Source organism: Mytilus edulis, chromosome 4 (genome assembly GCF_963676685.1).
Source record: "Mytilus edulis chromosome 4, xbMytEdul2.2, whole genome shotgun sequence".
NCBI classification, from domain to species: Eukaryota; Metazoa; Mollusca; class Bivalvia; order Mytilida; family Mytilidae; genus Mytilus; species Mytilus edulis.
In genome coordinates, this window is record NC_092347.1 from 73,996,045 (window position 1) to 74,020,131 (window position 24,087).

Consider the following 24,087-nt stretch of genomic DNA (forward strand, 5'->3'; position numbering starts at 1 on the left):
GTACACACGAGTCACAAAAATCAAATGTTCTAAATAATTATTTTGATATATTTCCTTGTTATGATTTTTTTTAAGTTGCAGAGTGATTAGGTATTACGTTATCAGTTTATAGTGATATATATGATTTAAAAATTTAAAACTTCTGAATAATGTATGAAGCCTATCATGAAGAACCTCACTGTAACTCTAAAATACATTGTTTCTAATTTTGTCATGGCAGGGCTTTTATTGGTGACCATACAGTATGGGTCTATGTTGAAGGTTATAAGGTGACCTTAAGTTGTTCACATCAATGTCATTTGGAATTTATTAAATAATTGTCTCATTGGCAATCATAGTCATGATAGTAATAGCATATCACCTTATTCCTTTTTATAAGTGGTACATGTAAGTGTACCAAACTTGAATTTTTCACCTAATGTTTGCGTTATATATTACCATGATTACAGATAGGATATATTATTTCTTTTTACTGCTCACTGAAATTCAATATTTTTTATCTTATTTGTCAGATACCACTTTTGTCTGTATAATTTCTAACATTATTACAAATATTTTTTTTGAGTGTTGTTGTTTTTATTGTCGACATAAATATTTGTTTAGTAAATGAGAAATAAATTGCCATACATTTTATATCAATATAAATGGACAACAGTTCTTGTGGATTGAGTGGGGAAAATGTACTTTTATAGATACTTAATTCAAAGGCTTTGATGAATCTAAAAAATAGTATATTGTAAATTTCAACTCATAAATTTGTGGTTCAGGTTAATCATACACTAAAAAATTAATGACAAATCCACAGACTTTACAACATATGTACAAAACAAAACCATACCTCCCTAAAGATGAGAACCAAATTTCATGCAGGTGAGAACTTGGGTGTGGATCCACACTTCGTCTTACACGCTTATTTATATCAACTGTCTTCAGGGTCTCAAAATAGTCCAAATTACTTGATATATCAGCTGAAAAAGAAGATATAAAGTCCATTCCCAATGTGAGTTTGATTTGAAAAAATTAGGAAAAAAAATCCGAAATTTTAATGTACAAAAATCAAATTTTAACACCTAAAAGAAAATAAAAAGAGGGTGCAATGCCTCAACAATACTCAAGGGCCTGTGAATGGGTGACCAGTTGACTTTTTGTTAAACAGATCATTTAGATATTTCTATATTTTATTTTAAAGTCTAAGTTGACATAAAAGTCAATAATGACACAAGGTAAAATGCTTTTTCTATAATTTCAACTTGTGACTAAAATTGATTTTATCTTATCAAATTATTAAACCCCTTTTTGGTTTTATAAAACGAAGAATAATTGACCAGGGTTTTCAAGAACATGCAGAGCAAATATTTCAGCATCTCCAAAATTAGTTTTTCCAGAGTGTTTACATCATACCTGTCAACTGACCCGGATTCTGCGGGTGTGACCCGAGATTTTCACAATTCTGAGGGATCACCCGGATCACCCGCCGGTAAACTTTACATTAGAATGAACTTGCAGATTGTGTTGATGCTTTAAGAAATAGATCAGATGTAATAAGCATTGGGTATAAGTTTCATAACATTTGGTTGAGGCAACTAAAGTTTAAGAACAGAAACTAAACATTTTGCATTTTTTCCCATTTATAAAGGTGCATAACTCGAGAATGGTTAAAGTGACCCCACCATAATTCAAACTTGATCTGTATTTTGTGGTAATAAGCATTGTGTATAAGTTTAATAATATTTGGTTGAGCGAACTTAAGTTAAAGAACGAAAACTAAAATTTTTGTAATTTTTCCATTTAAAACAGGGTATAACTTCAGAACCATACACCTCATCGTTATTTCTGGCTGAATGGAGAATCTGTCCCATTTGAACTATTGACGTCAAACAACAATTACTTTTCCATTTGCATGTACATGATAGCGCCATAGTACCGGGATATTCCACTCTGGCACCGAAGTCTTTCCCGTACCAGGAAGTATCAGGTTCGTTCACGCCCAATACACTTTCGCACCCTACACGTTATCACCTCGCACTTTCGCACCCAAGGTCCGTTCACACTCTACATGTTTGCGCCCGATTTTTATTCAAATTCCAGTTGAATAATTGGAAAATCATGATTGTTGTTATAAATTGCTTTGGTGTAAATAAAACATTCAAGATTTTAAATGAAAACACAAAAGATAATTGTTTTTAACAGCTTGGTCCCTTTAATCTGAAACAATAAAATAAAGCGATACACTATTATAACCAAAACATGATAAAATTTATTCAACACACACAAAAAAACGTAGTCAGAATCACACTTTATTTTGAAACAAGTCAATGAAACAAAGTTACATGTATAGCAATACACTAACCAAAACATGATTAAGAGTTATTCAACACAAAATAAAACGTTGACAGAATCCCACTTTATTTAGAAAGGATTATTTTTTTTTTTAACAATACACTATCCAAAACATGACTAAGATTTATTCAACACAAAAAAAAATGCTGTCTCACTTTATTTTGAATCAATGACAACAAATATAAGAACACACTTGCCAAAACTTGATTACAAAGATATAGTTATTAAACACAAAACCAATTAAAATTGGGCGCGAACATGTAGGGTGCGAAAGTGAAAGGGGGCGAACATGAGTGGGTGCGAATGTGAATCAGCGCGAAAGGACCTAGATTCGTACTACGATTGAAGAAGAAAAAGGGATATCCTTCCCATTGCATTTGGAGATTTTGAAAGTTGCTTTTTTTATACAGGTTGGGAACAAACCCCCTGTATGGTGATTATACCTCTATAGAGGGATAATCCTTCTATAGAGGGGTAAAATTATCCCTCTATAGAGGGGTATTTTTGTTTAGACTGAATTTAAATCAAAATAGGGCAGAATGGCATTCTCTACTTATTATGGCAGTAACCTGGAACAGTTGATGCACCAATTGATGTACTTAATTAAATATGCACATGCCCAGTTTGATGCTTATCTGACTAAATATAAAATCTATTGTTCACCATGATTGAAAGCTGTGATGATCAGGTAAATTCTACTCACTTATGCCTCACTGAACAGAATTTCTATTGTTAGATTTAAAATGAAATTTAAAGGTCAACTATTCCCTTTGTTGTTGATCAGGTGTTCAAATAGGTTTACAATAGATTGCATGTTTTGTCACTTTAGCAGAAAACTGGTTATCCCAATTTTTAGTAAAGTGCATATGTTGATGCATATAATGCTAGAGATTAGAGCCAATATAACTAGAAAATGCCATTCTGCCCTAATTTGCTTTAAATCCAGTGCAAACAAAAATAACCCTCTATAGAGGGATAATTTTACCCCTCTATAGAAGGATTATTCCTCTATAGAGGTATAATCCCCATACAGGGGGTTTGTTCCCAACCTGTTATAGTTCAATAGTTGGCACCTTTTATATGTGTTATGGAAATTACCAACATGGATAGTTGTTTTTCTGAAAAATCTTCCCTTCAAGATGGAAGAAATGTATTTTGTGTGTATATTCAATAATTACCTCTACTCGAAAATACACAAAAAGAAGAAATAATGATAACCGAAAGTAGTTTTTCCATCACAGCCTATATTATCTGGTACCTTGTATACAATTTTGTGTGGTGTAAAGAAACCAGTTCAAAGTCTGGATCGCCCGTGTGATTTTAGATTGCAGTATTTTCATCAATGTTAAAAGCTATTTTTATCACTTTAGCACGTGGAGGGACCAAAAATACAAAACAAACTCTAAAAAGCACGCTGTGAAATGGGAAAATCAAGCAAAGAAAAACGAAGATCTGAGGTAGAGGATGAAGCAGGGGACGGAGGTGACAGTAAAGAAATATGGCAAGAGAAAATCAAGTACCAGAGTTCTATTTCCCAGCCGTTAGCCCCAAGAAAATTGACAAAAAGAATTTACAAAGCTGTTAAGAAAGGTACATGTACATGTAGCTAAGAATGAGATTGTTTAAATGTTATTCTCTGTTGTTTCTGTGCTTAATGAATGACTTATGTTCATAATAGAGCTTTCTTTAATAAAATATTTTGTAATGCCGACTACTGGTTCATCATAAATTATAAATGGACAAAAGTGGCTGTGTTAGACCTCACAAATTGTCTACCCTTTGAGTACAGACTAAACTGTCCCGTTGGAAAAGACTATCAACTGGCAGTAGATCATACCCGTAGCCCGAAACCCCCCCCCCCCCCTTGAAATCAAATAAGCACTTTTAAAGCCAACGTTTTGTTCAAATTGTGACTTAAAGTCGAGTTCACAAGTCCAATGAACCCCCCCTTGGAAATTCCTGGCTACAGGCCTGTAGATGATAACAATGTTAATATGACCTCACACTCTATTATTATGCAGAAGTTATAAGAGGGGCGGAAAGGGACACAGGCACTTGTTTCTATCCATACGAAGGTCGACTATCCATATCTATTTATATGGATAGTCGACCTTCGTATGGATAGAAACAAGTGCCTGTGGAAAGGGAGGGTATCTGCACGGAAGAACGCAAAATAAAATTGCCATTTCATGACAAGCGAACAATTAAAAATTTCCTGCTCGTTGATCTTTTTAACAAATTTCACAAAACACAGTGAATAATGAACCTTTTTCATGGCTGCACGTGAAATAAAAATGGCAAAACACGTTGCACAAAAATAACCCTTTACCACCCTCTTATAATTGCCCTGTATTACATGGTGGGAAGTTTCCCATGCTGGAATAAAACTTCAACACATCAAAAAAATCTAAAATCACTGGGTTTTCTAAAACAAAATTTAAAAACAACATATCCACACATAAAATCCCAGGCATACCAAGCACTCGTCAGACTCAAACTTGAAAATTCCTGTTCTGTTTGGGACCCTCACACAACCAAGTCTGTATCCAAAATTGAGATGGTCCAACGACGAGCTGCACGGTATGACTGCAATAAATACCATAATACAAGTAGTGTTACAAACATGCTTACGACACTTAACTTACCATCATTAGCAGAACGCAGACCGCATAAGATTGGTAATGATGTACAAAATATAATATCATCTTGTTGCTATTCCATCAGTCATACTCATAAAAGCAGACTCAAGAACAAAAAAAAATGTACACTCTCATATAGGCATATTCTTACATCGAAAGACTCCTACAGACATTCATACTTTCCTTACACAATACCACAGTGGAACCAGCTCCTTGTGGTACTAGTTCAGGCACCATCCATTAATAGCTTCAAAGAACAGCTCACTTCAGCTGTTTTCTGTTCTATTAATTAAAAGTATCAATTTAAATTGTACATAGTTTTAATCACAAATTTAACATTTCATTGCACTTTAATTATATTTCGTTTAAATTAGGGTAAACATGTTGACCACATCTTCCTATATCTATGTAAATAGTCCACGTATGCGAACAGTATGTAATCATCGAAATCAATGAAATATTGTATACCTACAGAAGAAGAAGAAGAAAGTTTATGGAATTTGAAATAGTGAAAATTTTCAGTAAGTTACTAGCTTTAGTTATGTTGCTGTTACAAATCAGTTTGATATGACTATTTCTTTCATGTACTTTTATGTTTTCAGCTTCAAAACAGAAACAATTAAGAAAAGGTGTGAGAGAAGTGCAAAAATTTATTAGAAAAGGAGAAAAGGGGTGAGTACATTTTTGTACATCTGACTTCACAAAAAGTACATGTAGGAAGTTTTTGTTGGACTTGTCAACCAGGAAATGTTAAAATCACTCCTGTTTATCTGACATCACAAAAAGTACAAGTAGGAAATTTTAGGCCACTGCTTACAAAATCATGACTGAGAGCATCACTCATGCAAATACTTTATTATGAATTTTATACCATCTGCTCATCACTCATAGACCACTTATACTCATCATTCATTATATTTATGGCTGTTTACTTCATTGTTTTTATTGTAATAAACAATTTTATTCATATTTTTGTTAAAACAAGGCAATTGTGCCTAACATATATATTACTGAATTCAGGTTAATGTTGTAGAAATCTATTTGTAAGGATATTACCAGAACAAAGGTTATCTGTAAAAAGTAAAGAAACTTGAGAGTTAGCACTCAAATTTAGGCAGTGGGGCAACAGGACATTAATACTTTTAAAAAGTAGGCCTAAGAATGAAGACAAATACTTTTTAAATGACTAATAAGAATTTGTTATTAACTCATACATTCCCTTTAACACAATGGACAACACATATTAACATGACTAATGAGATTTTCTTTTTTACTAGGATTGTTATATTAGCTGGTGATGTAAGCCCAGTTGATGTTATTTGTCACATGCCTTTGGTTTGTGAAGAGGAGGGACTACCATACTGTTACACACCATCAAAAGAGGTATGACTACATTTATGTTGTTGTTTGAAATTTTTAATGCTACAGGTTATGCATCATACCATGATGTATTGGTACATGTCTCTCAAAAAAGAAATTTATCAGTACATGAAAATTCTCTACACTATCTAAAACATTTACCAAATGTAAGACTTGAAATGAAATATTAAAGTTTTTTCCTTTCAAGACGAAGGTTAGACAAAATGATGACAACCGAAACTAGTCAACCGTTGGAAATATAATAACACAGAAACTATGTCAAAAACACAAAACACAAAAAACTTTTTCCAGAAAACAACCACTATCTGACTTTTGGAAGGAATTTAGATTCTACTGGAGGGTAAGCATTTTTATTTGCTTGTACATGTACAACTTCCATACAGAATATTCTGTAAGTGCTTATTCTCTCAGTTTCTTTTAAAAATTGAAATGATACTGGTAAGTGAAAGCAATTTTTAAAAATGAAAAGGTTCTCTCCTGTTACTCCCTCCTGTTACTCCAGCTTCCTCCAGCAGTTAAAACTGACTGCCACAATATAGCTAATTGTGTGGAAAGTGGTGTTAAAGACCACAAATAAATCAATCATTCCTTAAATTCTGGTTTTCATTAGAAAGGTGTATATATATACATGAATATACATTTTTTCATGGATATCACAAAATTTTGAATTGTTTTCTCAACTTTTATGTGATTTATGTGAGAATAAAAATATTTCTAATTCTATAATGCTTTCTAGCAAAGTAAATTTTGTTATGGCAGTTATCTTATAAATGAATAAAATAAATAAGCTGATGAAAACTTAGACAATATTTGCAAATAAAAGAATTACTTGATGCAATTTTGTTGAAAAATTATCAAGGCTAAGAAAAGACATCAAAACCACTCAGCCTGTAATACTCTTTTATATAAAAGAAATATTTAAACTACTTCTTTATTAAACGTCTACTCATCGTAAAATTGAATTGATTTTGAATACTTTTGAATAGATAACCAATATGTTTGCTAGTGATTTTGTATTAAATACTATTGTCAGTTTGAATTATTTCCCTTGAAAAAGCTGGTTTTCAATAATTTATTTAATAATTCATTACCTTTACACTCATTTAAAAAAAGAATAAAGGAAAATAAATTTTAGCACTTTATTGTAATCTAATTCAATATATTGATATATTTTTAAATCATATTTAAATAAAATTGTAGATAATAATGTACAAATATAGTCATGTTATACATGTTTTAAAATAGTGACATATTACTTTTTAACATTGTTAATGATGCTCCACTAGTGGCACCCGTTAGTACTGCATTAGCTCAAATGCGTACTTTATCTTTGTACGAAGTAGGTGTTGTGAAATGCCTATTCAATTTTACAAATATATATATATATATCATCTGTGTTAAAAACAGCAGTTAATTGTTGCTTTCAGAGTTTCCAAAACCCTTAATTGGCTATTGGCTAAGTAACCTGTTTAATAACTATTGGCTGTTAAATAAATGTAAAGGACTTCTGAATTCAGATAATGCTATAAGGAAGACTTTTTCCCTTAAAATATTAGGATCATAAACTAAAAAAGGAAACTACAATGGATTAACTTATTTTTGTGGATTTGGGAAAAATTGTAGTTTTGCTAAAGCCAAAGAAAGTTGGTACTAGTTGACCTTTTAGATTTATAGTTACCAAATAATCCACAATAAAATTGGTATCCTACAACTAATAATGAATCAACCCTAAATAGTTAATACCAATATTATTGTGGTCAAGCCTTGCGCTTTAAATATTAAAATTTAACTGTCTCGAGTGGAGAAATGTACACTTGTTGCTGTTGTGGAATCTATATGTCTCACATTTATTCCATAAATATTATACAATGAACTTTTTTCATAAATTAAGGGAAAAAATAAGCCACTTCTGGTTTGATTTGACACTAGAAAAGGTAAATTTTAACCAGAAATAATCTAAAAAAACTAGGAAGAGGATATATATTAATCAGAAATGTGTTTACTAATACAGAAATATTTTGTAGTTTTAAAATCTACATGTAAAGTGAACATGTTTCAATGAAAATAAAACTTTTTTGAGTTGACAGATCAAATGTAAACAATTGAATGCAAGTGATGTGTATTTCAATAGATGACTTTCACCGGTACATTTCCTATGTCATATGCTCAAGTTGAAAAATTTTCGTCACATTTTTCTCAGGAACTACAATACAAGGATTTCTGAAATTTGTTTTAAGGGTTAATATAAGTCAGCTATACCGTGTGATGTGTTTTCAGATTCATCACTCCACAACTTCCTGTTTACCGAACACTTGCATATTTTTACACAATTAATATTATCCACTTGCGGCGGGGGTATCATCAGTGAGCAGTAGCTCGCAGTTTCACTTGTTTACACTGATTTGATTGACCAAGAGTCAACAGCTGTAGCTCATTCTTTGACAAGTTTTGTGGCTCCAAGATGTCAAATCTGACCACCAACCTTGGGGGTTTAGTGGGAGAAATTTCTACCTGAGGTTCATATAACTTGACTTGTGAACTTTGATACAGGTTTATTGTTCAATATAAACTTGAGTGTCATTATTACTTAAAAGTGACCTAGTGGTACATGACCTTGGTGAATTTTTAAATGCAACCTTGTGAACTGAGGAGGATTACCCTACTGAAGCCACATTATTAAATTTACCGTAATGGACAAGTCCTGAGTGTAGCTTGGGATACTGACTCACTGTTTGTAGAGCACAAATTGGGAGTATTACTTGTACATGTATATTAATTCAATACTCAAATTATCTCCCCTTAAAAGTGTGGTATTTCATGATGTTTATAAAAGATATATAAATTTAATCTGTATTCAAATATTTGTCCAAAATTTAAACAATTATTTTTAAATTTGAACTTTTCATTTGTATGCAGTACATGTATTGATAAATAGTGAACTAGATACTAAAATTAAATTTTGTTACAAATTTAAATACAAATGTACCAAATATTCAATCTTATTAAAATAAGTTCTCATCACTGTGACACGGCGACATATAAAAAATCGAGGAGCAAGTGATGAGAACTTATTTTAATAAGATTGCCAAATATTTGATTTAGTATTGTTGATAGTCTATACATTCCTTCTACTTTACACACTTGCTATGCATGCGTCACCCGTCATAGTGTTGCAATGAGCACACTATACATCTTTGACAATAGAAGGTGTAATGTTATACCTCTGAAATAAAATGTAAGTCGTGAATATATGTAAAAATCTAATGTAGATGACTAAATATTATATATTATATAGTAATCTTGTTTTGTGAATTAAATGATGTCAAGGGTGCTGAAAAATTCACTTATGTTGTCCATATGATTTGTTTGAATATATACTAGATCAGCTTGTCCTTATGGTCAGATATGCTGCTGTCTATGTCATGCTGTGCCTTTATTCAGAAGATGGTTGTAATCAAAAATTACCTTTTAGTTTGAACCAGTTCTAACTTTTATATTTTTCATAGTACATGTATCTCAAATCTATAAATGTTAATACCAACACTTTTTTAATAAAAATTAATATGTTTTTATTTTATGTTAGGATTTGGGAACAGCATGTGGTTCAAAGCGACAGACATGTATGGTGATGATTAAACCAAATGATGAGTACCGACAATTGTATGATGAATGTTATGAACAAGTTAAAGAACTTCCACTTCCCATTTGATGAACGATAACAAACTTTAACAGGTTTAATGGAGAAAGTTTTCAATTTGAAAGACATCTTAGTTTGCAGTGCAATACCATTTGGAATAAAGATGGACTGTTATATGAATAATATGGATTAAAAAATAGAAATCAATTGTTAATGAAACGATCTGTAACTTGCAAATTTATGTACTGTTTTGAGAAATAAGTGTTTTCAATAGGAAACTATGAACATTTGTTACATTTATGACTATAATTGTTTTATAATAAACTCAAGATATGAGATGCAGACTTTCAGTTTGAACCAAATTAAGTTCTGTCACTTTGTCTACATGTGTATATACATAAAAGGAAATGTAAGGTATAGGTCCATGCAAGCTATAATGGGCCCCCAAAATAACTATTGTAAAAATTTTCAAACATGAAAACTGATGGTCTTATCACAGTGATTGATGACTGCAGTACCCAAATTTTGACAATTTTACCTATTACCGGTATGTCTGTTTTGTTCATGCATCGTTGTAAATATAATGGAATTTGATGCGACTGTGGTACAAGTGAGAGGTTTAGCCCTATAAATCCAGGTTCAATCCACATTTTCTACATTTGAAAATGCCTGGAGCAAGTCAGGAATATGACAGTTGTTGTCCATTCGTTTGATGTGTTTTATTATTTGATTTTGCCAATTGATTAGGGACTTTTCATTTTGAATTTTCCCCAGAGTTCAGTATTTTTGTGATTTTACTTTTTATCTATAAAGATAACTAGAAACACTTGTTAACCACATCAACAAATGTCACAACCACTAAACATCAGGTTTCTGAGACAGATTCAAACAAATGGAATTGAGAATGGAAATGGGGAATGTGCCAAAGAGACAACAACTCGACCACAGAAAAAAAAAAACAACAGCAGAAGGTCACCAACAGGTCTTCAATGTAACGAGAAATTCCCACACCCGGAGGCGTCCTTCAACTGGCCCCTAAACAAATATATACTAGTTCAGTGATAATGAACGCCATACTAATTTCCAAATTGTACACAAGAAACTAAAATTAAAATAATACAAGACTAACAAAGGCCAGAGGCTCCTGACTTGGGACAGGCGCAAAAATGCGGCGGGGTTAAACATGTTTGTGATATCTCAACCCTCCCCCTATACCTCTAGCTAATGTAGAAAAGTAAACGCATAACAATACGCATTTTAAACATTTTAATAGGCACCAACCTTCACTCTACCTTGAAAATGAGGTTAAGGTCAGATGACCACTGCCAATTGGACATGTACACCTTCACCAAATATAGTAGAGTTATTTCATACATATTGAATAAGAAAAACGGACCAAAACACAAAACTTAACTATAAACCACTGAACCATGAAAATGAAGTCAAGGTCAAATTACAATCTTGCCATACACCAAATATACAAGACCTATTGCTTATAGTATCTGAGATATAGACTTGACCACCAAATCTTAACCTTGTTCACTGATCCATGAAATAAGGTTGATGTCAACACTGTATGACAGGCATGACAACACTGCAAGGTACGCACATAACAAATATAGTTATCCTATTACTCCTAAGAGAGAATTAATATTACAAAAAAGCATAATTTTTTATATGACTGCAAAAATTGAAAAATTTTTGGTCATATATTGGTATCACGTTGGCGTCGTCGTAGTCCGAAGACATTTGGTTTTTCGCACTACAACTTTAGTATAAGTAAATAGAAATCTATGAAATTTTAACACAAGCTTTATGACCACAATAGGAAGGTTGGGATTGATTTGGGGAGTTTTGGTCCCGACAGTTTAGGAATTAAGGGCCAAAAAGGGCCCAAAATAAGCATTACTCTTGGTTTTCCCACCATAACTTTAGTATTAGTCAATAGAAATCTATGAAATTAAAACACAAGGTTTATGACCATAAAAGGAAGATTGGGATTGATTTTGGGAGTTTTTGTTCCAACAGTTTGGGAATTGGGGGCCAAAAAAGGGCCCAAATAAGCATTATTCTTGCTTTTCACACAATAACTTTAGTATAAGTAAATAGAAATCAAAGAAATTTAAACACAAGGTTTATGACCACAAAAGGAAGGTTGGTATTGATTTTCAGAGTTTAGGTCCCAACAGTTTAGGAATTTGGGGGGGGGGGGGGCAAAAAGGGGCCCAAATAAGCATTTTTCTTGGTTTGTGCACCATAACTTAAGTATAAGTAAATAGAAATCTATGAAATTTAAACAAGGTTTATGACCATAAAAGGAAGGTTGGGATTGATTTTAGGATAAGGGGGCCCGGCCCAAAGGGTCCAAAATTAAACTTTGTTTGATTTCATCAAAAAATGAATAATTGGGGTTCTTTGATATGTTGATTCTTAATTTTTGGTCCCATTTTCAAATTGGTCTAGATCTACATTAAGGTCCAAAGGGTCCAAAATTAAACTTAATTTGATTTTAACAAAAATTGAATCCTTGGGGTCACTTTGTTATGCTGAATCTAAAAATGTACTTAGTTTTTTATTATGGGCCCAGTTTTCAAGTTGGTCCAAATCGTGGTCCAAAATTAAACTTTGTTTGATATCAACAAAAATTAAATCCTTGGGGTTCTTTGATATGCTGAATCTAAACCTGTATTTAGATTTTTGATTATAGGCCCAGTTTTCAAGTTGGTCCAAATTGCGGTCCAAAATTAAACTTTTTTTTATTTCAACAAAAATTGTATATATGGGATTCTTTGATATATGCTTAATCTAACCATGTATTTAGATTTTTTATGTTTGCGCCCGGTTATCAGATTGGTCCAACTTGAGGTCTAAAGGGTCCAAAATTGAACTTTATTTGATTTCATCAAAAATTGAATTCTTGGGGTTTTTTGATATGCTGAATCTAACCATGTAATTAGATTTTGGATATTGGACCATAATAGGTAATGTCCAATTTAAAGTTTTTAAGTTTAAGTTCTTAGACCACATTCATTATGTGTCAGAAACCTGTGTTGTGTCACCTGTTTAATCAAATTTAGACCTGTATCAAGCTTGAATGTTGTGTCCGTACTTGCCCAAATGTTCAGGGTTCGAACTATGCGGTCATATAAAGCTGCGCCCTGCAGAGCATCTGGTTAAAAATTACTTGATTGATATTTTTTTTTGCTCACCTGGTCCGTCGTCATTTGTCGTTTAAACTTTTACAAAAATCTTCTCCTCCTACTGGGACAAATTAAACCAAACTTGGCCACAATCATCATTGGGGTATCTAGTTTTAGAATTGTGTCCGGTGGTCAACCAACCAAGATGGCCACCATGGCTAAAAATAGAACATAGGGGTAAAATGTAGATTTTGGCTTTTATCTCTGAAACCAAAGCATTTAGAGCAAATTTGACATGGTTAAAATAGTTTATCAGGTCAATTTCTATCTGCTCTGAAATTTTCAGACAAATCAGAGAACCCCTTGCTCTGAAATTTTGCAGTTTTTGGTTATTTATATATTGAATATTATTATAGATAGAGGTAAACTGTGAACAGCAATAATGTTCAGCAAAGTAAGATCTACAAATAAGTCAGCATGATCAAAATGGTCAATTGACCCCTTAAGGAGTTATTGCCCTTTATAGATTTTAACAATTTTCGTAAACTTTTGTAATCTTTTACAAAAATCTTCTCCTCTGAAACCTACTAAGGCAAATTTAACCAAACTTGTCCACAATCATCATTAGGGTATCTAGTTTAAACTAGAGGCTCTTAAGAGCCTGTGTCGCTCACCTTGGACACAGATGGATTCATGACAAAATTGTGTTTTGGTGATGGTGATGTGTTTGTAGATCTTACGTTACTGAACATTCTTGCTACTTACAATTTTCTCTATCTGTAATGAACTTGGCCCTTTAGTTACAGAGGAAAATATTTTGTAAAAACTTACCAAAATTTACCAAATTAATGAAAATTGTTAAAAATTGACTATAAAGGGCAATAACTCCTTTAAAGGGTCAACTGACCATTTTGGTCATGTTGACTTATTTGTAGATCTTACTTGGCTGAACTTTATTGCTGTTTACAGTTTATCTCTAGGGAGCTACCATTTGATTTTTATGGGGGGGGGCTAGGATGAAAAATGTTGTCCTGCATTTTTTTTTTAGCTGTAATCTCTGTCCTGCCTTTTTATTTTTCATTCTGTTCGGTCCTGCCTTTTTTTTTTAGTTTATCCTGACTTTTTTTTACCTAAATTGTCGTCCTGACTTTTTTTTTTGTAAGTGTCTCATCCTGCCTTTTTTTTTACTCAAAACTCCTGTCCTGCATATTTTTTTCAAATTTCATCCTAGCCCCCCATAAAAATCAAATGGTAGCTCCCCTATCTATAATAGTATTCAAGATGATAACCGAAAACGACAAAATTTTCTTAAAAATTACCAATTGGGGGCAGCAACCCAACAACCAGTTGTCCAATTCATCAGAAATTTCAGGGCCGATAGATATTGACTTGATAAACAATTTAACCCCTTGTAAGATTAGCTCTAAATGCTTTGGTTTCAGAGTTATAAGCCAAAATCTACATTTAACCCCTATGTTCTATTTTATGCCATGGCGGCCATCTTGATTGGTTGGCTGGGTCACCGCACACATTTTTAAAACTAGATACCCTTATAATGATTGCATCTAAGTTTGGTTAAATTTGGCCCAGTAGTTTCAGAGGAGAAGATTTTTGTAAAAGATTACAAAAATTTACGAAAAAAAATGGTAAAAAATGACTATAATGGGTAATAGCTCCTTAAGGGGTCAACTGACCATTTCGGTAATGTTGACTTATTTGCAGATCTAACTTTGCTGAACATTATTGCTGTTTACAGTTTATCTCTATCTATATAAATATTCAAGATAATAACCGAAAACGTCAAAATTTCCTTAAAATTACCAATTGGGGGGTGGGGGGCAGTAACCCAACAACCAGTTGTCCGATTCATCTGAAAATTCCAGGACAGATAGATCTTGACTTGATAAACAATTTCACCCCATGTCAGATTTGCTCATAATGCTTTGGTTTCAGAGTTTTAAGCCAAAATATACATTTTACTCCCTATGTTCTATTTTTAGCCATGGTGGCCATCTTTGTTGGTTTGGCAGGTCACCCGACACATTTTTTAAACTATATAGCCAAATGATGATTGTGGCCAAGTATGGTTAAATTTGGCCCTGTAGTTTCAGAGAAGAAGGGCCAGGTGAGCTAAAAATGTGTACGTTTACCGGGCCGACCAACCAAGATGACCACTGGCTAAAAATAGAACATAGGGCTAAAGTATAGATTTTGGCTTACAACTCTGAAACCAAAGCATTTAGAGCAAATCTGACTAGTTAAAATTGTTTATCAAGTCAAGATCTATCTGCCCTGAAATTTTCAGATGAATCAGACAACCGGTTGTTGGGTTTCTATCCCTTAATTGGAATTTTAAGGAAATTTTGCCTTTTTGGTTATTATCTTGAATATTATTATAGATAGAGATAAACTTTATTTATAAATTAAGTGTTTACAAAATTTAGAATTTTTGAAATACTAAGGCTTTATACCTCAGGCATAGATTACCTTAGCTGGATTTGGCAAAACTTTTAGGAATTTTGGTCCTCAATGCTCTTCAACTTCGTACTTTATTTGGCCTTTTTAACTTTTTCGGATTCAAGCGTCACTGATGAATCTTTTGAAGACAAAACGCGCGTCTGGCTTATATACAAAATTTAGTCCTGGTATCTATGAAGAGTTTACTTTAAACAGCAATAATGATCTACAAAAAGTCAAATGACCAAAATGGTCAGTTGACCAAAATGGTCAGTTGACCACTTCAGGAGTTATTGCCCTTTATAGTCAATTTCACCAATTTTTCTTAAATTTTTGTAATCTTTTACAAAAATCTTCTCTGAAACTACTAAGACAAAATGTAACCAAACTTGTCCACAATCATCATAAGAGTATCTAGTTTAAAAAAATGTGACCGATGACCCTGCCCACGAACCAAGATGGCAGACATGGCTAAAAATAGTACATAGGGTAAAATGCATTTTTTTGGTTTATATCTCTGAAACTGAAGCATTTAGAGGAAAACTGACTGGTGGCAAAAATGTTCATCAAATTTAGATATATCTGCCCTGAAATTTTCAGACAAATCTGACAACCAGTTGTTGGGTTGCTGCCCCTGAGTTAGTAATTTTATGGAAATTTTGCAGTTTTTTGCTATTATCTTAGATGTTATTACAGAGGCTCTTTAGAGCCTCTAATTCTTTTAAATTTTATCAATTTAGCCATATGTATAATTTTCAATCTTCCCAAGATTCAAGGAATGGCATTTAGTCAAATGATTTTCTAGTTACCATCCATTCCTATTTGAATTTTCCAAACTCAAACTGTTAAATCTTGAATGCTAAAAGCCTAAATGTCAACCAAGTGCTCCGCAGGGCACAGCTTTATACGACTGCAGAGGTCCAACCCTGAACAGTTGGGGCAAGTATGGACACAACATTCAAGCTTGATACAGCTCTGAATTTGGATTGTGATCAAATTCTTGACATAATATGAGTTTCTGACACAAAAGAAATGTCAAGATTGTACAAATCTATTATGCAATATTGTGCAATAAAAGATTTCTTCTTCAAACTTTTCAAAAATTTGGAATTTGAGAAATTTTAGAAAAAAAAATTGAAAACTTCTACCACCCCCCTTTTTTTTTTTTTTAAATAAGTCCAAAACCTGACATTTCTTTATACATTATTTACAAGAAGTGTAAAGGAGGTAAATCCGAACATACCAAACATTGTTTGTTAACTGTTTTTGATTTACCTCCCTTACACTGCTTTTAAATTGTTTTACCTGTCCATTGACCAAAAAACCTAGTTACCCCCCTTTTTTGCCCCTAATTCCAAAACGTTTTGAGCCATAACCCCCCAAAGTCAAACTAACCATCCCTTAACAGTATGGAAACTTGTGGTATAATTACAGAGAGATTTGTCCACTTAAACACAAGTTATTGTTTGAAAATTACTAAAATGCTTATTTTGGGCCCCCTTTTTGGCCCCTAATTCCAAAACTATTGGGACCAAAACCCCGAAAATCAATCCCAACCCTCCTTTAGTGGTATTGAAACTTCTGTTAAAAAATTTATAGAGGTCCATTCTCTAAATCTAAAGTTTTAGTCCTGAAAACCTAGTTTTCCCCTTTTTTTTTGCCCCTAATTTCTACTTTTTTAGTCCCTAATTCCAAAATATTTTGAGCTATAAACCCCCAAAGTCATTACTAACCATCCCGTCATGGTATGGAAACTTGTGGTCTAATTTCAGGGAGATTCATACACTTAAACACAGGTTATTGTTTGAAAACTACAAAATTGCTTATTTTGGGCCCCTTTTTGGCCCCTAATTCCTAAACTATTGGGATCATAACCCCCGAAATAAATCCCAACACTCCTTTAATGGTATTAAACCTTCTGGTAAAAATTTATAGAGATCCATTCTCTAAATCTAAAGTTATAGTCCTGAAAATCTAGTTAACCCCTTTTTTTGCCCCTAATTTCGCCTTCTTTAGCCCCTAATTTCCGAAACATTTGAGCCATAAACCCCCAAAGTCATTACTAACCATCCCTTCATGGTATGGAAACTTGTGCTTATTTTGGGCCCCTTTTTGGCCACTAATTCCTAAAACTATTGGGACCATAACTACCAAAATAAATCCCAACCTTCCTTTAGTTGTACATGTATAAAACATTCTGGTGAAAATTTATAGAGATCCATTCACTAAATCTAAAGTTATTATCCAGAAACTAATGTGTCTTCAGATCACAGGTATTTGGGGCATGGACCCCCCTTTTTTGGACCTCACTAAAAAAAATATTGTTTAGTGGTTTTTTTATTTATTTACAATATTCTACAATGTATAAACATTTATCATATACTTAGACTTAATAACATATAAATTTTATCGTATGATAATAGCATTAAATTGACGTAAATTCCATATTTTTCGAATTGGTGCTTAGCGGGCTGATATGAAAAGTTTATCACATGCTTCGATTGTTATCACATGCCTTTCCGTAACGTTATCACATGGCATTCCGGTAATACTCGGCCAATTCCGGAAAATACACCTCAATGCTACGTTTTCAGTGAAAAACATTACAAAGTAGTGTACAAAACAATTTTTTTGAATACTGGAAAGTATATTGTTTAAAATAATAAAAAAATAAAAAAATAAAAAAACAAACAAATTATTTAATAAATGCATTTTTTGAGTTTTTCTGAAACATAATTTAGAAAGTTTCTTTAAAAAGTTGACTTTTCCAAACAATGATCATTATGTATATTGTTGAATTATTTTTTTGTCGATTCGTCCATATTAAAATGTGTTTTTTTTTCTCTCTCTGTTGAAGCATATGATAGAAAAATTTCATATTGAATGTATCAAATTTTGGGCCCGACGGCCGTGAACTTTTTTACTCTTTAAACTTCGGGAACCACGTAAAAGGATCAATATATGAATCTGTTATTTTTCTCTACTGTTGAAGCATATGATAAAAAGATCATAACATGTCATTGTTCATATCGCATGTATTATCAGCCATCGGTCAATATCAGCCCTCGAGCCATGCGGCTCTTGGGCTGATATTGAACCTAGGGCTGATAATACATGCGATATGAAAAATGCCATGTAATAATCTGATAATATCAAGTCTCAACAATCCATTGCTAGTCGATTACAATAACTTTTTTACTATCCATACGAGCCCCAAGTGAAAAAAGAAGTGTTTATACATTGTAGAATATTGTAAATAAATTTAAAAAAAACCACTTAACAATATTTTTTTTAGTGAGGTCCAAAAAAGGGGGGTCCATGCCCCAAATACCTGTGCTTCAGATGACGACGCAGACAACGACATGATACCATTATACGATGCAAAAACTTGTTTGCGGTCGTATAAAAATCAGACTCATCCACAGGTAAGTGGTCAAATAAATTAAATGTATTTTATGGCTGCCAACAATTTCTATGCAATAACCTTTCAATCAATGCTTTTCAAATTTTAAGATGTTAATATCAGGGCCGTAACTTAACTACATGGAGGCAAATGAGGCAAATGCCTCATGTTGGAAATTAAAAAAAAAAAAAAAAAAACTGAAACAAGATTGTCTTCATATCAACCTGAATTGTTTTCACGGAAAGTGTCTTGTAAGAAGCAAGTTCTCTTCACTCTCTGATATCGCCCCTGCATGTTTTTTGTGATCCATGTTTCTATTTTACTTTTAGTTTTCAGAGTTGATGGTATATTGTTTGTACTTCTGTGTTCCGGATTTGTCTTTTGTTCATTTATTGTCCTACTTCACTGTGTCTAAACCACACCGGCAAAATTTGCTCGGACTCGATGGTATCTAACATCCGGCACAATGACGGAACACCAATAGACAAAAGAAAGGTAGGTTTCTCCTTATTTTTTTTATGATATCGAAAAATATATATACATATACAACTATTTTCTATTGTGAGGTGCAATATTTTCTACAACCGTTCTATATTTACGGAGAAATAAGTCAAAATGCATGTCAAAATGACGAATTGAGTGAACCTTGCCTCGAAATTGTTTAATTTCTCGTTAAATTGTTCACATTGTACAGAAAGAAAGGTACGAGAAGATAGATATTGACACGGAGATTGCAAATTTAGTTATTATGAGCATCTCAATAATTGTATTTCTGTGCATGTAACGAAAGAAAAGGGTCATGTCAAATTAAAATAAACCGGTTTCGTCAATGTTGTTACTACACAATCACCCGGTTTCGTCTATATATATCACCCGGTTTTTTTTTGTTTTTTTTTTAACAAACAATTTATGAAAAGAAACTTTGGCACGGATCTGAACATTGTCTTTCGAGAATTTAAATATATATTTATTGTAAAGTAAACTTGGCGTGTTAAAATCTATTTGAAACGGGCACTTTTGGACATAGTTAATTATGAAAATACACATTTTCCTAATGAAAGGCGTATCCCTTATTTCACTTAACTTCAAACTAATTTTAAATGGAATATAAATACTGAATAGCAAACACTGATATCTAATTATTTTGTAACATTATTATATGTTCTTTGTTTATAATAGTAGTATGTAAAGATGAAAAATAAAAGGATGTGTTTTGATTGTGCCATAATTTTAATTTACGATACTATATTATATACACTTAGTTTACAATATTTACTATCAATTATTAATACATTCATGCATTCAATCATTGACGAACAGTCCCAAACCGACTATAGTCTATACTGTTCTGCACAAATTAATCATGCATGCAGTCCTGCCAGATTTTCTGGTACTATATACACTGTGTTACTTGCGCGCTAAAGCGAGTTTTCACACTTAAGCATCCGTAACATAGCAGTGAGATTTGTAACTTTCCCCCCGTTTCTGGTAGGCACATTTATTTTCATAGGCATGTTTTTCACATTATTTTTACAGTTCAAATTCATTTTTTGTACAGTTCAAAATCAATTAAAACTTCAAGATAACTTTCGAAAACAATATCTGACAGTTTTGTATTTTCAATGTGAATAAAAGTTGGTTTGCAAAACATGACCGTCATTTATATCTAGGTCTTATTAAGAAGAAGTGACGGTAACCACTTATCCCATAAACATTGACAATGAGACAACTTTCTTTTAGACACAAAAATTATGTTGAATTAATCAAGTTTAGGTCAGCGTATGCCTTAAACAATGAGAAAAACACACAAACTGCATGAAAGCAAGCTATAACAGGGCCCTAAATTATAAATGTAAAACAATTCAAACAAGAAAACTACCTGCCTATTTTATGTTCAAAACGCATATGGTATAAAGCAACCAAAGATAACCATGGAATTACAAGCGTGTGGTTCGTGAATGGACTGAGTCAAAGTGTTGTCGCTGACACAAACAGTACAACAAAAGTACAAATAATAAAAAATGATGAAAAAACCTTAACTCGTCTGATGACAGAACCTGTATAGTAAATGCGCGATGTGTGCCAAAACTTGTATCATAGTTAAAATTATCCCTTAAATATAATAAATATACATGTATTCGCAGTTTACTATGAAGTCCACTTTCACTGAACTAGTATAAATATTTATTAAGGGGCCAGCTAAAGGACGCCACCGGATGCGGGAGTTTCTCGCTTCATTGAAGACCCATTGTGGCCTTCGGCTGTTTTCTGCTCTATGGTCGGGTTGTTGTCGCTTGGAATTTGTATGAACTTTTCATGTTGATAGACATTTTTAAATAATACGTCCACTTTGAAATAAACTGAATCCGTCTGTCCGTATATATTGTCAAAATATATTGATCAACGTCAGTGTACGATCATCATAACACAACGGCGACAGTACAGACTCGTTTTTTTTAGTAATGTTATCAAAATAATTATTATTGAATTTTGTCGATGACCTGAGACTATTACACTAATTTGTACATAGCAGTATAGTTACAATAAGGGATAAAAAAAATTATTTTAATGCATGGTAGTTGTAATCCTACATTCATTTTCTATGTCGATTATGCATGCATATACAGTTGTCTTATTATCAACGTTTATCCTTAAGAAGATTTATTTTTAACGATTGTAGAAAAGATTACATACATAGAATGATTAGATTACTTATAAAGGTGTCCATCCTTTTGTGCGAGAAAATCACATATCAATTGTGTGTTTCGATTTTTAAGACCGTAGACTTTAATTTCCAGTTTAAACATGTTCAACATATTTTCCCATAACTCATATAGAAAACGCATATTTAGAGAGCTTTAATCTCAATATGCTGTTAAAAAATTTCGGAATGCAAAGTAAATTAAAATATTTGTGTTCTATAAGAGTAGGAATTCAATTGTTTGCTTATTATTTATTTGAATCGGAGACTCATATAAATAATAAGCCGTTGTCCGGTGAACAAATTTGTTTTCCAACGACCCACAAAACTCCTTTTAAACGCTGAAGTTAAATAACCAATTATAATATAATGCGATCATGATTTTTTTTATTTGACCAAACCGGGTTATGCATTTTGAAATCTATGACGAAACCGGGTTGTATACATTGACGAAACCGGCCAGTTCCATTTTGACAGGACCCATTTCTTTCGTTCCATACACAGAGATACAATTATGGAGATGCTCATAATAACTAAATTTGCAATCTCCGTGTCAATATCTATCTTCCCGTACCTTTCTTTCCGTAAAATGTGAACAATTTAACGAGAAATTAAACAATTTCGAGGCAAGGTTCACTCAATTCGTCATTTTGACATGCATTTTGACTTATTTCTCCGTTAATATAGAACGGTTGTAGAAAATATTGCATCTCACAATAGAAAATAGTTGTATATGTATATATATTCCTCGATATCATAAAAAAAATAAAAAAATAAGGAGAAACCTACCTTTCTTTTGTCTATTGGTGTTCCGTCATTGTGCCGGATGTTAGATACCATCGAGTCCGAGCAAATTTTGCCGGTGTGGTTTAGACACAGTGTACTTTATAACTATAGTCTGCAGAGTGTTGATTTTCATTTGTAAAGTGTGGTTTTGCAATGTTGCAAGTCCACCGATGTCCAGACATTGTACGAGAAACTATTTTAAGAATATACGATGCTACTGGACATAGAAAATAAATGTTGTTTCTGCATGGAGAATTGAACTTGATATCAAAGAATACAAAACTGGCTCTTTTTTGTAGATAAAACTAGATAGCTGACATGGTTTAAATTAAAGTAAGACCACCAATTTCCCGGTATCAAATCATCTTTAAAAAAACGTCAATGTATTGCCATATGACCTTTTACATTGAAGGATTAAACTTGCATGAAAAGTCGTGTTCAGACTCTTAAACAGAAAATAAAAGAATATGTTAGGAGTGAACGTGCACAGGACCTAATCTCACACAAAGTCAATGCATAGAAAAAATACGAATGATCAATGGCCGAAGTTTTTTTTTCTTTCTTTTCTTCATCTTGATAGTTGATGGAAGGTCTTCAACAATAAAAGAATCATTAATACCGTAAAACAAGGTCAAGATGGTCCTTAGTGTCGACTTAAGCAGTACTAGTACTTAAAGTATAATACTGCATTGTCACTATATTTAAATCTAGTCATAAAAAAAATCACCAAAGTTTTTTGCTTTATCCTACATATCAGTCTACTTTTAATGTTGTCCCCGTAAAACCTAAAAGTCTTAAATTACAATGAATCAATGTTTTTGCTTTGAGACAAGAATATTGTCGAAAGAAATAGTTAAAAATGAATTGCGTTTCAATGTAAGAAAAAGTCCGGGAAACGATCAGAATGCACGGTTTTGCGTTATTTCTCTCAGAGCTTCTGGGGGCCTTGAGCGGCCCCCAGACACCTCGCCATAATTTTTCGCCTCGCTACGCTCGGCGAATATATTTTGCCTCAATATTAAAAGAGGCTAGTTACGGCCCTGAATATTATTGACATGAGTGCACATACTGAAATGTCTCACCTGCTTTATTATTATTGATTTCATGTTGAAAGCCCTAAATATAAAGTTTTATTCAAGTATCACATTAAATTATCATGATCCAAGAAAATGGGGTCAGAAATACACCTTGCAATCATTCCATATATTGAATATAGTTAACCTATTGCTTTTGGAATATAAGAAACCCACCAAACCATGACAACTTTATATTGATCAATGAATGATGAATATTAGTTCAAGGTCAGATAAATATTGCAAAATAGACATGTACTCTTTAATCATTCAATGGATCAATAACATTTGGCATACCAGGTATAGTATCAAAGAAACAAACTTAGCCAAGAACACTTATCAATGACCAATGAACCATGAAAAAGAGGTCAAGGTCAGATGAAATCTGCCAGGCAAACATATTAACATTTTAACCCTTCAATACATTCAACATAGTTTTGACCTACTAACATAATAAAACACAAAAACTAAACATTGAGCAATGAACTGTGAAAATGAAGTCAAGTCAAATATAAAACCTGCCAAACTGTC

The 24,087-nt window shown here is 32.7% G+C and overlaps 2 protein-coding genes across 2 annotated transcripts in view; one reads left to right on the forward strand and one right to left on the reverse strand.

The window, feature by feature from the left end:
• LOC139520500 (ADAM 17-like protease) overlaps nt 1-3,638 on the reverse strand; it is a 33,271-nt gene extending 29,633 nt beyond the window's left edge. Inside the window, exons 1-2 of the mRNA XM_071313168.1 lie at nt 3,519-3,638; nt 839-968 (exon numbers count right to left, since the gene is read on the reverse strand). Coding sequence (XP_071169269.1) covers nt 839-968; nt 3,519-3,576 — 188 coding nt within the window. The 5' untranslated portion in view covers nt 3,577-3,638. The remainder of the gene's footprint in view (nt 1-838; nt 969-3,518) is intronic.
• A 46-nt stretch (nt 3,639-3,684) lies between these two features.
• LOC139520499 (H/ACA ribonucleoprotein complex subunit 2-like protein) lies at nt 3,685-10,334 on the forward strand. Its single transcript, XM_071313167.1, has 4 exons — nt 3,685-3,930; nt 5,582-5,651; nt 6,257-6,362; nt 9,943-10,334. Exons 1-4 carry the CDS (start codon nt 3,762-3,764, stop codon nt 10,066-10,068), a joined length of 471 nt encoding a protein of 156 aa, XP_071169268.1. The 5' UTR covers nt 3,685-3,761; the 3' UTR covers nt 10,069-10,334.
• The last annotated feature ends 13,753 nt before the right edge of the window (nt 10,335-24,087 follow it).

Bases quoted from the DNA above. Each gene is read 5' to 3' on its own strand.
- LOC139520499 (XM_071313167.1), top strand. From the start codon at position 3,762: ATGGGAAAATCAAGCAAAGAAAAACGAAGATCTGAGGTAGAGGATGAA. The intron at 3,931-5,581 runs GTACATGTACAT...TTATGTTTTCAG, and splicing joins TTACAAAGCTGTTAAGAAAG to CTTCAAAACAGAAACAATTA. The intron at 5,652-6,256 runs GTGAGTACATTT...CTTTTTTACTAG, and splicing joins ATTAGAAAAGGAGAAAAGGG to GATTGTTATATTAGCTGGTG.